Source organism: Lycorma delicatula, chromosome 12 (assembly GCF_047948215.1).
Source record: "Lycorma delicatula isolate Av1 chromosome 12, ASM4794821v1, whole genome shotgun sequence".
NCBI lineage: Eukaryota > Metazoa > Arthropoda > Insecta > Hemiptera > Fulgoridae > Lycorma > Lycorma delicatula.
Window position 1 is genome coordinate 40857216 of NC_134466.1, and position 19772 is coordinate 40876987.

Sequence of the window (19772 nt, forward strand, 5' to 3'; positions counted from 1 at the left end):
AAATTCATAACTTATTTCTGTTGCCATGGTGGCAGAAATATAATAATGAAATAACGGATTAATATTTTTCTTCTTTAATGAATATCTTTACTTCACAACTTCACCTTCCTTGGGAATGAAGAAATAATGAATATTTTTAATATCTTAACCTTCAAGGGAGCTAGGAGCTACGGTCTATGACTTAAAACTTTCTATGGGATAACAAGAATGTATCCTGCAAATTTGAAAGCAATCGGTCGGTTGTGTTGGCTCGTGCGTACGAGAACAAACAAACTGACAAACCTTAAATATATACATATATATAACTATTCAAATTATCTCTATTGACCCATTATTAAAAATATCTCTATTATCCCACACATTTCAATTAGTCACCACGAAGTGTCTTTACAAAGGCATAGTTCAAGTGTTCGAACCCACCCCGTTGGTCTAGTGGTGAAATCGAGAGTTCCAGAGTTCAAGTCCTAGTAAAATCAGTTACTTTTATACGGATTTCAATACTACATCGTGGAAACCGGTGTTTTTTGGTAGTTGGGTTTCAATTAACCACACATCTCAGGAACGGTCGAACTGATACTGTACAAGACTACACTTCATTTACACTCATACATATCATCCTCTGAAGCAATATCTATACGGTAATTATCGGAGCCTAAACAAGAAAAAGAAAAAAAAAAGGTGGATCAGTTTGCACGTACATGCGTGTAGTGTCTAATTCAATCAGTCGTTCAATGCAATTAAGTGATTAAGCACGTGTTTTAAACATAACAGATTGAGTCGTAATAAATATATATTTGTACACACGGATTTCTGAAGACGGATGTAGTGTACATATACAGTGTCTTACCTTTTTTGATAACAGTATCGTTTTGTTAAAAACAGTTTTATTTATATTACAGAAATTTTTGTTTTTTGAGAAAAAATATCTTTTTCTTTTCTTTTTCCTGTTTAGCCTCCGGTAACTACCGTTCAGATAATACTTTAGAGAATGAATGGGGATGATATGTATGAGTGTAAATGAAGTGTAGTCTTGTACATTCTCAGTTCGACCGTTCCTGAGATGTGTGATTAATTGAAACCCAACCACCAAAGAACACCGATATCCACGATCTAGTATTCAAATTCGTGTAAAAATGACTGGCTTTACTAAGAGTTGAACGCTGGAACTCTCGACTTCCAAATCAGCTGAATTGGGAAGACGCGTTCACCACTAGACCAACCCGGTGGGTTTGAGAAGAAATATCTGCGAGACTCTTACCGTACGGTTTACAATTTCATTGTATTTTTCTGGATATCACTGCGTTTTGTTAAATTATTCTTTATTTTATTTTTTTATGAATTACTGTTATCTTAGGATTTATTATTAAAATTTATTGCCTTTCTAGAACAAATAAATTGAATTTCACAGCCGATTTTTTTTTTTTTTGATAGTCATATCATTCACTTCATACCACATATTTCTCTTTTTTATTAAAAGTAGTATGACTTTCACGAATCTAATATCCGTGATGTAATATTGCACTTATTACTTTTTAAGTGTAACCCTCGATTTTTATCGTTAAATTCGATTTTACCAATCGAATTTATTTATTCCGTTTTTAATAATTTTTTTTTTAAAGAAAGAAATTATAGGAATTTTAAAAAAATGTTTCATCTTCAGTACTTTCATTTACATAACAGCATTTACTAATAAAACAAACTGTAGTATATTTTCTTTTGCATATCAAGTTTTTGTATGCTACCTAGTACTAAATTACTGCTATCTAGCGACGAAATTCGTAAAGGTACATTAAAAAATGAATGATGACATTTTCGAGTCCCGCGGTTCATCAAATGGAAAAAAATTCAAATCAAATGGAAAGTTATCCAACAAAATTCAAGGTATTTTTTGAAAGTATTGTTTATTATAAATCTAACTGAACTGAAATGTAATGTTTTCACGCTTATTTTATTTTTTTCCCATTTTCATTTCACTGTTAGGTTAGATCATGTTTAGAACTGTAAACGTCATTCGTTGATTTCGCCATTTTTAACCCACCGGATTGGTCTAGTGGTGAACGCGTCTTCCCAAATCAGCTGATTTGGAAATCGAGAGTTCCAGAGTTCAAGTCTAGTAAAGTCAGTTATTTTTACACGGATCTGAATACTAGATCGTGGATACCGGTGTTCTTTGGTGGTTGGGTTTCAATTAACCACACATCTCAGGAACGGTCGAACTGAGACTGTACAAGACTACACTTCATTTACACTCATACATATCATCCTCTGAAGCATTATCTGAACGGTAATTACCGGAAGCTAAAAAGGAAAAAAAGACTCTTACCGCCTTTCATCCGGAGGTGCTGGGTTCGAATCCCGGTTAGGCATGGCATTTTCACGCAAGCTACAAATCATTCATCTTATCCTCTGAAGCAATACCTAAAGGTAGTCCAGGGATTTACAAGAAGAAAAAAAAGACTCTTACCGACAAAGTTCTAACCAATTCCGTGCTACCTTTATCGATTCTGACTAAAATTAAACAGTACCTCTCATATCAAATTTCATCCAAATCGGTCCATCTAGCTAGAAGAAATCAAGCAAAAATAGACCAGCATACATACTTACAGTAGGGTTTACAAGTATTCTTTACGAATTTTTCAAGAAATTTTTTTTTTTTATTAAAAAGAGGTTATGAACGTCAAGAACTACAAAACCCTCGACATGAAAAATGTTATCCGATTAGCATAATTTCTCTTTTGTAGTAAATTGTATAATTAAATATAGCTACATAGCTACGAAAGTAAACACTTTTATAAAGATATCTTAGAATTCAAACGAAAACAAAGTATAAAAACATACTAAAATTATACATACTTCCATTAAATAAAAATTGAATTAATAAAAGATTAAACACTATCTATTTACCTCATTTAAAACAAGAAAATTCACACAAATAAGAAATAAACACACTTCACTAAAAACAAAAAAAGAAATATCACTTTATAAAGATTAAGAATGTAAACACAAAAACGATGAGACTATGAACAACCGAAGTGAGCATTGGGTAATGTAATATTTCATAAATCATCACAAGATGGCAGCACATAACAGAGACTTAATACTGTTATTTTTGTTATCTAAAACACAATTTATTTGAATCAAGGAACGAAATAAGATAACCGTTTTAAAAAGTCCAATAAATAACTGTAAGATTTGACACATGGTACCGTAAGATTAAATATGCGAAATTTTTTATTAAAACCTTTGCTTGTTCTGACAGTCCGGAAGAGCAAATTTCATTATTTTTAATTACCTTTTATTTATGCGTGTTAAACATAAATGCACGCGTATGTGTGATTACTAATTGGTTTAAGTTATCCAGTAACCTGCATTCCACATCTGGCCTAGTATTATAACATTATTGATTACTACTGTATAGTATTGTATAATCCGTACATTAAATATTGCTTCAACGTAAAGTAATATAATACTATATTTGATCTTCTGGTTTTATCGCACCTAATTTTATAACAACATAAGGATTTCATTATTAAATTCAAAATTACGGTAGTTGAACATATCGTACAACAACGGATAATTTCTCATTTTAAACGTCTCAGGTTTAAGGATTGGAAGAAAATATAAAATCTCCATTAAATTGAATATAACCCTTTGAAAATATAAATAAGTCCTTTCCTAAACAATTCTTTCACAATATCGTGAGTCACGACCACAAACTACCAGTTACTGTAATGTGACTGGAAAAAGCCGTTTACAATCAAATTCAAATTACTCCACTTTTTTAATATTAGCTTTCGCACTCGATGGTAGATATTTATTTAGACAATTACAAAATATCAAATCGAAATTTCGCATGCAAGATAGAATGTTAGGTCTCAGACAAGGACACTTAGATTTATTTTATCAATAATTTTATTTTTTTTAAATAAATTCCTTTTTTTAACTTATCGACAGTGCTAAAAATTGTTTTTTTTTTGTCAATAATTGTCTTGCTTTATAAGGAAAATATATTAAAATTAAAATACAATTTTAAGTTTAGAAATTACTTTATAAAAAATACAAAAAATTCTTTAAAAAAAGATTACTAAATAATGAACTGTCAGAAATTGAGATCTATAAAAACCCTTTCTCCTCCCTTCCCCGAATTGTTCAGCTTGGAACACGTTAGATCATTTATCTATTTGCGGTTGGTTCGTTTTTTCCGTTTTCCTAACTGCCTAGTACCTCTTTATTCTTTCTGATATCTCTTTCTTTCGTTCTTCAGAAAGTTCAGTTCAATTGTTCTTGCATTTTGACGCTTTTTGGAACCTTTTATTTTCATTTTTTAATATTCTTTCGCTAATAATTTCTTCAATTCTTTTAGGTCGACTTGTGTGAACCATTTGCCTTTAATTTTTTTACTTTTCAAGAAATCAAACATTTGTTTAGTCAATTTTCTGTTACTCATAACAGTTAATCACAGTCAAGAATATGGTACACGGTTTAACCGAATAAATAATAAAATGTTAATACAGATATTTTTTAGAATCATTAGTTAATAAAATGTCCGCTTAAAAACACTACAGTCTGATGGTGCTTAATTTAAATTTTTATGTACACAGAAACAAATACATAATTAGTTTTTACTAATTACCTTCTTCCGCCCTTCCAGCGTGTTTTTGGATAGATTTGGCAATTAAAGAGCCATTGTTTTCCGCCATATTCTTACCACTAGTGAAAAAACAACTAAACCGCTTTCATATTCCTTACCCGACTAAACTAGAAAAGGGAACGAACAAGGAATGTTCCATACACACGGAGTAAAAAAAACTACCTTCCACCAACACGCCAGGGTCGCACTGCGGGAGCGACAGTGCTCTCTTCCTCGCGTGCAGCTTTCTACATGCGCATGCGCACAACAGCCAAATACCACGCCGCTGGAATTTTTTTTATGAAAATCTTTTTCATAAACTGGGGGATGGATACTGACATTAAGCTTAAAGATTATATATTGTACAAGTATAAAGAAAGAATTAGAGGAAAAAAGGACTCATATTAAATGTTATCGATAATATCAAGTAAAATAGGGAGTTCTGCAGTTCCACAGTGCCTATACCTGAGCCGCCACTATCCGGTTGTTATTACAAGCCATTAGAACGTCCAATTTTTATTTCTCCCAAAAAATAGTACCGGAACGGCGTTCCAGCATTAGTGCACCTCGGAATGTATTATGTATAAAAATTTTATTCAAAAATTTCACTTCAGTATTGTCAATTTAAATAAAGTAATGCCCACAAAAAAATTATTAATTAGTTGAAGAGGTGAATTTACCCGATAAACTCTCCTTTCTGTACAGTCACCAGACTGGAAAGTCCCCGGGTGAAAAAATAAATATTTTATTCTGATGAATATATAAAAACAGACAGGAATGGGTAAGTATTACTCCAAGGATAAAAAGAAAATTGTCTCAATACTTGCTTGGAAGAATCAAGGGAAACTGTAAAACAACCTTTATCAGAACAGCGTCAAAAATTTACTATTAATTACAAAATAAATAATAGAAATGGTTAAACACCATATTAATAACTTTAAACATAACATATTAATATGTTAAATAAATAAACTAAAGAGCCGATCTTCATGGTGGAGTGGTAGCATCTCGACTATTCATTCGAAGTTCCTGGGTTTGAATCCCGATCAAGCATGATATTTTTCATATTCTAAAAATTTTAATATTCCCACGCACAAGCTTCTTCAAAATAAGCTTCTGTGGTGAATTAATCCACCAGTCAAATAAAAAAGAACATTAGTGTTTCATGTATAACAATAACATCTTACCTGTATATAATTGCTTAATTACAAATTACAGTTCTGGTTGAACTGTAGTTTATTCTGTAGACAGTACAAGAATGAGTAGCATTCATAAATGATCACACTCTGTAAAAATGTCACCAAGATATTACATTGTCATTCAAAGAGTCATATCGTTTGTAATGGCAAAAATTCCTTCATGTTGTATTTTAGCGGGAAGTGATGTCCATTAATATACATAATTTTCTGTGCAATTTCAAGAATCATCAAACTAAGATTTTTGTTTTCAATTCGGTAACCTGAGTACATAGATTTTGTAAAAAAACAACAATTAAAAAAAGAAGTCTACGTAAAATTTAAGTGATATCCTAATTACTTGATGGGAAAATGATGTAGAGATCATACTATAAATTCCAGTAATTGAAAATTTCAAATTACTGAATATTCACATTGCAGAAGTTTAACAAAAGATCTCCCGTACTTAATAGTTGCTGTAACATCACCCAAATAACGTACATAATAATTACTATGCATAAATGCGTTTACATTGAAGTAACTTGTTAACGTGTGTTTCAAAGGTTACAATTTACATAACACGAGTACTTCATATAACGCACAAATTTCATGGGTGGTGTGGAAGTGTTGAAAGGAAAGATTCAATACAGCAATGGAATACTAAATGTATTGAGTATCTTTAATATATGTATTATTTCTGTCTCTTCTATCAAAGACTAAAACTTAAATGCATAAAAGATCTACATACAAACATACACATATTCATACACTCACACAAATAAGTACTTTATCAAGATCTATAGTATGAGCTTAGAAACATCTTAAAAATTGAGTCTTGTAGCTTTGAATTGTGTTAATCACATTATATATTTACTGACAAGTTACAAGCTAAATAAATCTTGAAAAGTTTTTAAAAATTAACTACAATATATTTTATTTAAAAGAAATAGTTGTAAACTTCTTCAGAGACTGGCACTTGGAGTTGTGATGTACTTGATGAAATGTGATGTTTGAATCACGTTTTGAAAAATGTTTCTTGTTTCTAATGTGTCTTAAGGACTGAATGCAATTTTTTGGCATTTATTAATTTAGTATATTATATTGTTTTTATGTGTTTATGTACTTTGAGCTGCTAAAATGAACTAAGTTTATTGTTTTATAGTTGATATGTAAGATTTTCATTTAGATGATATTTATGCACAAGTGATGTGAATGATGAAGTGGTTTGTGAATGTAGATTCTTTTACAGAGTGAAGTGCTTTTATCCATTTTGTATTCTTTGTATTATTATGAAAATTTGAATCCTCTGTAATTTGCTACAGTCAGAACATTTAAGATTATATATCCCATATAAATTAAAATTTTTGAATCTTTTGTCTGAATTTTTGTCAAATAATTTGTGATTTTATATTGCGATGCTTTAGCCTACTTTTTTTTTAATTTGTGTTCTATTTTTTCAGTATTTTTATTAATATGCATTGTTATAAATCTGTTGTTTTTTCGTCTTTTTTCTAAAGGTTATCATCAGTTTTCTGTTATACGCAGTTGCTTCAGTTAAATATTTTTTTGTTGTTTAGTCTGATAGTTTTTTTGTGGAATGTTGCAAGATCTTTAGCATGATTCTGAGAGTTGCAAGTTTTGATATTGTATGGTATAATTTAAAAAAGTTTTATTCAAGTATGTCAGTTGTGATAGATTTTCTGTCTATGTATTTGATAATGAAAGTAATGTTTTGTGAATTTTGTTAGTGTGTTAGAATTTTGTCTAGTGTTAACATTAATCAAATACAATCAATAGCATCAAAATGTTAAGTATTTATAGTGGCAGTCTCTGAAGAAATTGACATAGATCAAAGATAGCCCAGATGCAAGTATACAATAACTGATTTTTAAAAACTTTTCAATTTTTAAAATATGATATGACATGAATTCAGTATTTATACTCTTAATAGCTTAATTCATAATTATAGTAAATATCCATGATGGATCTATTTTATTTCTTCTCCTTTTCCAATACCGTATTCTTATTAAATTTCTTATCATTATCTGAAATTTTTATTCAAATAATCTTCTTTCTTCTTCTTTTTCTGCTTAGCCTCCAGAACAGTGTAAGGTATACCGCACAGGATAAATGAGGATGGTGTGTATGATTGTTAATGAAGTGTACTCTTGTACAGTCTCAGGTCGACCATTCCTGAAATGTGTGGTTAATTGAAACCCAACCACCAAAGAACACCGGTATCCACAATCTAGTATTCAAATCCTTATAAAATAACCTGTAGCCTGCTTATGTATACATTTTAATCAACTGAATTTATGCCTATACAAAACAGAAGAAATTTCTATGAATAAGTTTTATGCATTGCTTAACAACTATTCTTTTCTCATTGTTCTTAAATAGTTCTAGTATTCTTGTACCAACGGTTTTTTAGTTCTGCTACATTATAAGCAGTATGTAATTTCAATCAGGTATGGTTTATTATTATTTATAAAAAAAACCTGGTAAGTCTATTTTCATGTCATAAAATAAATCCACATTTTACTGAAGATCTCGATCAAATTCCAAAACACAAAACAAATTTGTTATAAAATAAATATTTAGGCTATAAAATAAAAAAAAAAGTTCAAAATTATAAGAAAAATCTGATTCAAATTTAGGGGAACTATATTCAACAACAATTTTTTATTTTTCAATGGAGAAATGAAATGACGTTAAAAAGTAATGAATTTGCATCAAATATGGCAATATGGCTTCGGAAATGCTTCTCTAGGAATATGGTCACCCCTTTGTGAAATCCAAATACATGGCTGCTACAAGCATTTTAAAAACAGTTAACAATTAACTAATGATGACAAACATTCTGATTGTTCTTTAACTAAAAGCATGGCTCAAAATGTATCAAAACGGTGCAGCCATCCCGCAAAACTGAAAGAGAAGAATCATATTTGTTGGACTGTATGCTTACAATATAATGAATGTCAGTCAATTCTTTTAAAGGAGCTCAATGTGTGGTACACTGCCATAAAATTTGTTCCATATCTAACCAACATTGAATAAAAACACTATCGTGTTAGTTTGCACTAAGCTAAAAGAACCCAAATTTCTGATAAATAATCATGAGTTTATGGCTATGACCATGAGATAAAGCAGCAATAGTGAAATTGAACAGTCCAAACTGATTTGCAGGAGGTAATGAAGATCCAGTTGAGTGAGAGATAACATTCAGAATGAATAAATGAATAAGATAACGTCATTTTTATTTTTGCATTTTAACTTGTACATGGAAGAAGGAATATAGTAAATGGAAAAACAATTTTCAGATGGAAAAATCATCCAAGGTAAAGAAATAAAAATATTACGATTTTCTGCTGACATGTTCTTTACTAGAAATCATAACTGAATTAAAAAAAATACTGAATGGAATGGACTTATTGCTAAGGGAGAAATTAAGTTAGAAATGAAATAAAACTGAAACAAAAATAATCAAAAAAAAAAAAAAATACCAGAACTAGAAGTTTTTTGATAGGTAATAAAATTGCAAAAAAAAATCAAAACCAAGTTGTGATGATGGATCGGGAACTGGAAACGGCATAGCCAGGCACAAACCTCCCATCCCAAAGCTTGCGGTAGGCAAAACAATTAATCAAGACCAAGTCCCAGCTGGTAGGGTGGGGACCCTGGGAATGGCATAGCCGGGCCTGGATTAACCCCTGCTTTGTCAATTAGAGGGAGGCATATGAAGAAAAGAAAAAACCCAGAACCGGTGGGCCGTTCTGCCATGGCGGACATACTGCTGGTGGGTAGGAAGGCCTGAATTGAAGAACTCTGGGTTGAGTTATTCCACATGCTTGACTGCAGGATCAACCCAGGGGAGCTGAAAAAAAAGTAATAAAATTCCAAATCTTGAATAAAGTAAAACAGACATCAAAAGCGCACCAGCACAGATACAAAAAACAGGCTTTCATGCAGGAAATAAAGAAATCTGCTATTTTAAAATTCAGGTTTAAGAATTAGAACAAGATTTTTGAAAATATTTGGGTGAAGTGTAAGGTAATAAAAAATGGACATTTGGAAAAACAGAAAGGAACAGAAACGTAATAGAGACCACACATCTCTATTACATTAAGTAGAATTAAGCAGCAGTATTTTAAACATTAAGTGGTGGTACAGGAGATGTTAGAAATTAAGTAAGTAATAGAATTCAAAATGAAGAGGTCTTAAGAAGAATAGGAGAGGAAAGAAATCTGTGGCAGAATCTTCTTAACAGATGAAAAAGAAAAAAATATAAATATGTATATAATTATTTTATTGATTCACCAAATAAGCTTGAAGCTTGTAAGGATATGAAATGGAAATTTTGTACTGCAGTAAAAATCCCATGCCTGACGGATTCAAACTCAGAAACTCTAAATAAAAAGTCAAGATGCTACCAATCCACTACAGACATCAGCATTGTATATTTAGAACAATTAATTGAAATAAAATGCATAAAATAAATATGTCTAACACAATAAATAGAATTCACTAATTTTTTCTCTATATACAAACTGAAATGCTTCAGAAGGGAAAATTTATTTGAGAAGAAAAATAAATTAAAATGAGGGTACAAAAACGATAGAGTAAATAGACATAAATCAGTAACAGGGCATATAAAATTTATAAAATATTTATCAGAAGTGATTCAGTGTTTAGAAACAATCAAATTCCACTGGTAAACAGGTACGTTAATATATTAATATCCATCAAAATCTTAAAAAGGAACTTTGATCCAATTATAATATTTTATCTTGTATAAAAATCTATTTTGTAAATGAGAAACTTTTTTAAAAACGTACATAAAAATTAAATAATGGTTATAAAAAAGAATTATGTCATTTTCTTAAAATGACAGATATAAGTTTATATAAATAAGTCTTATTTATATACAAGAGATTAAATAAATAATTCCGTTCCTGAAAAATAATAAATTATAAGATAACATAATATTTTATTAAAAATAAATTAATTAAACAAAACATATACAAGATAGAAATATCTTACAAAAAACAAAATGTTTAATATAAATACCTCATTAATCAAAAAAAGTATTTAAAGAAGAAAAATAACACAAAAAAAACATAAGAATATATAATGAACAATAATTCTATCAACAGAACAGATTTATTAAACTGTCAAGTCTATACCATTTAACTCATTACTAAAATATGTACTATACAAAAATAAATGGGAAAAAAAATACATATATATATATATATATAAAATGTTAACATTGGAATGTGTGTTATATTTAAACGTTAAAATATTTAAAGTTAATTAATCACACTCTACTTTCCACAAAAACACACACACACATCCAGAAAGAGGGGAGAGAGAGAGAGACTACACATATTATGAGGTACAATGTAAATTCTTCGCAGTAAATAACTATGAAAGCAGTGATGAGGAGGAAACATACAAGAGGGGAATGAACATCTTGTCATTAAAAGGTGTAAAAAAAGAAATTAGAGGCAAACAGTAGGGAGCAAACACTAACAAAATAAAAATAAATAAATAACAGTTAGATGAACTTGTGCCAGAAATAAAAGTCACTACTGGGTTAAAAACTGTCAAACTGTCTGATACTATATTTATTAACACTTTACTGTCTGAGATTATTATTATTATAATAACCTTTCAGTTAAATAAATTAAAATAAAAACATTATATGCCATATATTACAATGATCTAGTGACACCTATTATCTGGTAGATAACATTTCTATATGATATCCACTCACTGATCTCTGTGATGGAGTAGTAGTAGTGTTTTGATCTTTCATCTGGAAGATTTAAGATTCAAATCCCAGACAGGAGATGTTTTAAATAATATGGTAAAAACTCCATTTTTTATTAAACGTTTCAATATCATAAAAAACTTTCAAATCAATGTTATAACAGTAAAAAATTAAGTATTATTATTGTAAATATTATCCTTTTCTATGATAAAGTTTGAAAACTGTTCCCATCCTGCAAATCCAGGCATGAGGTTAATAAGTTAAAACAATTTTTTAAAAGTAAATAAACAAAGATAAAATGTTTCATATGTATTTTTCATACATTATAAATTTCCATTTTCACATTCCCACATACAAGCTTTTGAGGTGAATTAATTCATCAACCAAACAAACAAAAAAATACTACTGTAAAATATAAAAATTAATATTATTTAAATTCTTTTTTTATATATTGAAAGGGTTGGGATCAATCTAAAAATATCAACTGTACCATCAGGTTACTTCTTAATTTCAAGGATATTTCACAATGATAAATTTTTTTAAAATTATTCTTTTTATTTTTTACATTGATTATTGTCTGTTACCTTTTTTTAATTTTATTTAAACTGAGGAAAACTGAAAAAATGGTACAAAAAATGATAATAATCATAAGAAAAATCAAGAAATCTTGATAAATATAGAAAGAAATGCAGAGAAACAATATAAAAAAATGCAGGATTGTATATTTTTAAGTCTTCCAACTACTTTTATTGAACACTTGCAAAAAAAAGAAAAAAAACACTTTAAATAACACAATGACATCAGGCCAGATATTATAAAAAATATAATAGTTCAGTGATGCAAAATAAAAATAGGAATGAAAAATAAATTTCTAAGTTGTCTACATAAATTTTAAAAAAATTCTCATTTAAATGATGTGGAGCGACAGAGGAAATTGGAAGTTGATTTATAAATTTTTAAAAAAATTAGTCATTAATAAAATTTAATCATTTAGTGAAAAATGTAATACAGCACTATAAAAAATTAAATAAATACAAAACAGATTGAGAATTTCCTACTTTTTTTAACCAATTAAGATTTTAAACCTGAAAATTGAAAAGAAATTAAATTTTCAACCAGTCAAAGATTTTACTACCATAAAACATTTATGAATTTTCTTCAAAAAAAAAAAAATACTGTTGGAAAATTTTTTCCAACAGTATTTCAATGATATTGCAATCAAATTATATTTTTATTTTTTAAGCAAAGTTAGCAACTTAGGTGGGGAAAATTTCATGGCATTAGAATAGCTAATAGGCCTTAATATAATGAACATGTTGTTGGAGAATGTAATTCCAAAACTAAATCACTAAAAGAGAATCATTTGGGTAGGATTTTAAGAACTAAATTAACAAATATGTTCAATTGGCATGAAAATAATAAATTAATTATTCCTAAATAAAAGTTTAAGTTCTGACTTGAAATACTTTTATTCTCATACCAAAAGTAAAATCTTTTTGGTACTATTCAGATACAAGGTGGATCTTTGTACCAAGATGAGTCTTGAAGCGATGGGAATCACAATGATTCTATGATTTCTTAGTGTTTTAACTGGTTGGCAAAGATCAAACAAAAAATACTAAAAAAGTTTATTAAGATTTCTGTTAAAAAAATAGTAGTTTAGAATATGTTATTCTTCTTTTTAAATAAGATTTAAACCAATCAGTTGAAGATTACTGGCTTGACTAAGTTTATAAAGATGTTAAATTTAAAATAAAACCAGTTTGGAAGTATATTCTCAATAAGTACTTCAGTGTATGAATGTTCAATGTTCCAGATGGTGTTATTATACTCTAAATGACTCCTAATGAGAGATTTGAACAGTAAAATGCATTTGCAGATAATAGAAAAGTCTAGAAATCCATATGATTACACCTTTATCTCTACAGATTTCACTTTGAAATGTAAAACTTAGAACCTAACAGAATATAGCCTAACATCTATAACCATTAGGACTAAACTGAATTTAGGAAAGTATTCTGTATTCTTATATTAAAAGAGAGGTTATATTTTAAGAAAAATGACCTTGACCTTTTGGAAGTTCATTGGTTATGGTGAGCCAATTCAATGAGATTATTTATATCACTTTGCAGAACTAAATTAATGAAAAATCAATAATTTTGTAGCTGTTTTGATAGGTTTTCATTATCACCCACTCTTGTTCCATAACAAATATTCCTATTATATGAAATAACAAATCAATATTATCAAACAATATTACAATTCAGAGTGGGCCGCGAAAAAACAGCCTCACCGACAACCTAAACAGACAACTGGTGGTCGAAGCAAGGAAGGGAAGGGAGAGATGATCACATGACTCACAGGTAGGGTGTGTGAACTTATGATGTTATTTTATTTATTATTTCATATTCTGGTGGAAATACTTTTTTGTAGCCAATCCCTCATTAGAATACATTCAAAATTTTCACATAAAAAAAAAAATTATATAATTTTATCCATAAATATTAACAGATAGTATTTTTATTTTGTAGAATTTTTATATAATAATAAGAAAATTGTTGTATTCATAATATGTTATGCAAATAAAAATCTAGTGGTTTCTGTGAGTCTGTTACTCTTCTACGCAAAACTATTCGTCTAACTAAGCTGAAATTTTGCATGAACATAGTTTTTATATCTGAAAAGAACATAGGACTATTGCTGTTACAAAATATTTTACTATTTCAAGATGGTACCCATTTTAATGGCTTGCAGTTAACAACTGGATTATGTTCCTTGACGATATTCAACTTTACAATGGTCAAACTGATGGTCAAATCGAATTTTAGTAATTGAAATTAAATCTTCTACAAAAAAAGGTCTCAATTTGTCTTATTAGAAATCTCTTTCTGTTATCAAGAAAAGTAGTTTTAAAAATAAGACAGTGTACACATGGTGGCTCAACCAACACGGCCACTGCTACTGTTACTGTGTGTGCATCGTGACTTTCTGCAACTGCCTCCAGTTATTTGACTAAAAAACATAAAATAAAAAAAAACAAAAACAAAAAGATTAAAAATGAGAAACAAAGGTCACCTTCTTATGGTTTTTGTAACATAAATGTACGGTAACATTAAGAACCATGCAAAATACTTTTTTACCCGTATGAAGGATGGGTAACCAGCTATAACTCTTATTTTTAAGATGGTAGCCAACTATTCTGAAACCCGCGTAATTCACATAACTCAAAGTTTTGAATCCTGTATAGACCAAACTATTGCTGAGAAGAAATTTCAATACATTGATAGTTTTTATTAATTGTTATTTTTCAGGGGATGGACCTTTTGGTTCAGTTGGAAGAGCAAATGAAACGAGCCCTGACTGGCTAGTTACATATAAAATTTATGTATTGTACTTTATTTACATATTTTTATATAATAATAATAATTAATAACGAGTATTTCTTTTGTAAATAGGCAATATGTTTTCATTAAAAGTGTAAGTACATCTCTTTTTTTGGTTTTTATTCATAGAATTTTAAATTTTATTGCTAATAGAAAAGATGACAAAAAATTCCACCAACTAGTTTTTTTTATGATCAAAGTCATCTTTAATATATTTTGAAAATTTTATATGCATTTTGAAGTTCAAGGAGAAATTGGCTGTTCACACTACTCGTACTTTTATATTTCTAAACTTACACTTTTCTGAGGAACATTCTATTTATAAAATATCTTAATTTAGAATTATAACTGTAAAATACTGAAAAGAATTATTGCGTAATTTTAAAGTCTACACAATCTAAACAGCTTTATAATTGTATTTTTATTTTGTCTCCTACTGAATATAGACTGTGAATACAATATTTCACACAGAAAGGGGCATACACAGTGAGTCAAAAGTATGGGAACCCTCAACAACTTTAAAACCGTTCTAGATAGATTACTGTAACTTTCAGGATAAGTTATCAATCAACTACTTTGTATTTTGACAAGAAATAAAATTTCAATCTCTTCTTGGGGAGGGGGTGTTCCAGGGATTGTAACTGAAATATTTTAAACGTTTCTTTAAGACAAGAAAAATGGTAGAAATAAAAAGTTGGTACAACGTATATATCCAAAATGGTGTCAGGATAAAGTTTGGATTTAAAAAAAAAAATTACATTGAAATGAAAGAAAGTAGAAAATCATATTATTTCTTATGATATGACTCTCTGCAACAGTAATCTGCTAAAGAGATTTCAAATTACATACTAAATAACATTTTTAAAAGTTTTTATATTTTATTACAAATTTATTTGTGTCCATTGTCAGTTTAATGATTAAGAAAAAAAATTTAACATTATATTAAAAAATATTCAACATTTGATATAATAAATTCCAGATATTCTTTCAAATAATTTTAATTTCATAAATTAAATTTCATTATATATGTAAATGTATGTTGTAATAATCATAAATTATTGTAGAAAATCTGATATGAACTCATTTCCAAAAAGGTCATAATTATTTTTAAGAACAAAAAATTCCATAGCAGATTTACAAAGAAAAATAAGAAACGAAGTGATATCCTATTATATTCACTTAATTAATATTTCATAACTGAAAGACTTATAATAATAATAATAATGACAATGGTATAATATTCAATATAAAACTATATACATTTCCAATAATCAAATATTCAATTTAATTTTCTTATTTTCTTTTTACAGTTGAACTGGTGGGAGGATGTCAAATTCCAGAGAGGTGGACTGGCACCTGGTTCCAAAGCGGTGTTAGACAACCAATAATAGTACAAGATAATAGGATTAGTACAAAGGGTCGATGCCTTGCTTCTGATGGTGATAAATTTCTTGTTATAGATGAGTATGTATTAATTGGTTCTGGGTAAATAGTTAACTATTCTGTGACGTAGTTCTTTCTTTTATAATAATTTTATCAAACAGGGCCCGTTATAAATAATTAATATAAAACCCACTTACTAACAATCTTCTAAAAATAAAAGTTCTTCCTTTTCTCATCGACCACCCTTTTCCTTATTGTTCATCCCTTTTCTTTTTCTTCATTATTGATTCAGTGGGTATAGACCTGACCATGCTAGGTTCTTCATCCTGAAGATGCCAGGACTCAAAGAACCAGTGCACCATTAATAAAAGATAAAAACTGAGTGATTCACAAAATCCATTTTCAGTTCTAGTAGTTGCGCAATAAGCCTAATATCTTAATATCCTATTTTTGTTCCTAGTTAGGGTCTGAATTTTCAAGACATGATGATAAAATTGTACCTTTTAGAGAGCTTATCAAAAACATACATTCGTGTAAAAAAAATTGCTACATCCTATAAATTAATTAAAACATCTTAACCAAATGAAAAAGTATGAAATAAAATCTAACTTTAATATACATATGAATTTGTAATATGCCCTTAATGACTGAAAATTTAACTATAAATTATGGTATAACAGTATATAATTTTAAGTTTTACTCACAACCATTTCATCAGCAGCTGAAATTAAGTATTATATACTGCAACACTAAGTCATTCTATTACCTGAAAATAAAAAAATCTTAATTAAGAAATATGAAAATATAATTACTCTAACAGAAGCTTCAGTTAAGCAAAGGATAAAATAAAGAAGGAAATTAAGAAATGAGAGAAGATATTAAATAGGGAACTTTGGAAAATAAGTAATTCCAATCTTGGCAGTGGTAACATCTTGACCTTTCATCCACAGATCCCAAGCTTGAATCTCGGTAGCATGGCATTTTTCACGAGCTACAAATTTCCATTTTCATATTTCCACATATAAGCTTTGAGCTTCTATGATGAATTAATTCATAAAGCCAACAAAAAGCACTAAAATTTGTAGACAAACACTGAAAGTATTAAAATGAAAAAAACAAGAAGGTGAAACTGACTGAAGGAGAGATAAATGAGGTACAGAAAAATATGATTAGTACAAAGTAGATGTAGCATGAAGAAAAATGAGAATTTTAGGAAAATGATGCCAAAATGTATTAATATCAGAGATACAAATGGAAAATTCTTGATACAGAGATCAAAGAGTTAAGTGGAAAGAATACATATGATTTCCTACTTTACATAGATGGAGAACAATTAAAAAAATTATCTGATTATTTTCAAGAGAACATAAAAGAAATTTATGATTTCAGAGGAGACTGTATGCTATGATTTCATTTTATTTGATTTCATACAGCTCTGAAAGATTTAAACAAGAACAAAACAGTATGAATTAATGATAAATCATTTGAATTACTATATTGTCTGGGAGAAACAGAACTAAGTAAACTTTACACATTAGAAAGGCAAAACTTATGGGAAACATCCTCAGATTTTAAAAACAGAATAATTGTTACCATACCAAAAAGAATGCAAACTAGAAGATATATTTGATGATCAGTTCAGTTTTAGGTAGAGCATGGTATAAGGAAGGCCATGTTGGCCATCTGACTAATCTTAAAGGTCAGGGTTAAAAAGACATGGGATTTATAGATCTGAAGAAAGCATTTCTTAACATAATGTAGAATGGAATAAAATCTTTTTAAAAGAAATCAAAATTTTGATGTAAGGAAAGAAGAGTTATTTAGCTGTATAAGAATTAGGTAGCAGTTATAAGGTAAAAAACAAGTTCAGAAAGGAATAGGAAAAGATGTTATCAACCTCAATTCTTTTTAGATTTACAAAAAAAAAAAGAAATAGACAAATCTGAGTACAAAGTAAATACCCTAGGAGAGAAAATTGATATAAGATTTACTGATGGCAATGTTGTTTTTCCAGACATCAAAACTGAATTAGAAGAAATACTAAATAGCATGACTATTCCTAGGAGAGAAATATTCTTTAAATAAGTATACCAAAGATAACGAAATGTGTCAGAAAGAAGTATAATTAGAAATTATATATTAAGATACACAATATATTAGAAGTCATACAAAATAACACAAACAAGGTATATACCTTACAAAATATGTGGAACACACTATGTTAAGCTTAATTATGAATTTATCATAATAAATCAACTATTAAAATAAAGTGTATCCAATATTTTGATTTCATTAAGCAAGACTTTTTAACAGAACATTTCCTAACAAATGGATTTAATGACAATATCCTATTGAATAGCCTCCTAGGTTATTGAACTTTATACTTCCATTTTTTTAATTGTGGGGCCATCTGAAGTCTGTTATCTATCACAAACACCCAAGAACTTTTACGCAATAATCACAATAAACTGGTGTGAAATTACAAAGAAAACACTCCTCTGTAAATGCAATCAGGAATCACACAGTTTCAAAATAGAATCGTGTTTACAAAAATGAAGACAAACATTTTGAATTTATTGCATAAAAATATTTAAATGGGCATAATAATTATTTCACAATTATTGAAATATGCTTCTTTTTTTTTACAAAATTTCTGATTCATATTGATCTGTTATAATCCTTTTGGTGCATAACACCTTTCACTCAGTATAAATGTCAAAAAAAAAAACGGCCATTTTCTAAATCAATAATATTTGAACATATTTGTAATAACAAAGATTATACAAATCCTGATTCAAATGACTATGTAGCAAAATGGTAGCATACCAGTCTTTCATTTGGAAAGTCCTAGTTTCAAATCCCCATCAGACTGATATTTTTCAGACATAAAAGAAGTTCTATTCTGTAAGCTCATGTACAATTTTTGAGTTAATGTGATGAATAATCATCTTAAAAAAAATTCCAGCATCACACCAAACAGTAGTTAAAATTAAAATTGACAATTCTAAAAACATTTGATTAAAATAAAAGCAAGCTTACACTCAAGTACAGTTTTTATAACTAGTATTTCAAATAATCTACTATTAGTCTGTTTTAAAAACTATATGTTAAAAAAAATGAATTCAACAATAAAGGAAAACATTCCTCATAAATGCAAATAATACTCAACATTACCACATTCCTTTCACATTAAGTAAAATTGATCTTTAGAGGTAACCAAAAATTTTTCCATACATACTTGGTGAGCGTGCCATCATTTTAATAATTTCTTAAAGCAGTGAAAATACTTTACTTAGCTCTTTAATCTGTTGATAATGTAAATTTTTTTACATTTTAAATAAAATTATTTTATAATTTACTTATTGTTAATATATATGCATACGTTAAAATACTTTTTTTAAAATAAAAATCTTGACAGGTGAAGGTAA

The 19772-nt window shown here is 28.6% G+C and overlaps 1 protein-coding gene and 1 long non-coding RNA gene across 3 annotated transcripts in view; one reads left to right on the plus strand and one right to left on the minus strand.

The window, feature by feature from the left end:
- LOC142332967 (uncharacterized) overlaps positions 1–3021 on the minus strand; it is a 211714-nt gene extending 208693 nt beyond the window's left edge. For both annotated transcript variants that reach the window (XR_012758458.1, XR_012758459.1), the window contains exon 1: positions 2905–3021. This is a non-coding gene — a long non-coding RNA (uncharacterized LOC142332967). The remainder of the gene's footprint in view (positions 1–2904) is intronic.
- The window catches only part of LOC142332966 (uncharacterized), a 233063-nt gene that overhangs the window by 185213 nt on the left and 28078 nt on the right, over positions 1–19772 (plus strand). The window contains exon 3 of the mRNA XM_075379689.1: positions 16272–16425. Coding sequence (XP_075235804.1) covers positions 16272–16425 — 154 coding nt within the window. The remainder of the gene's footprint in view (positions 1–16271; positions 16426–19772) is intronic.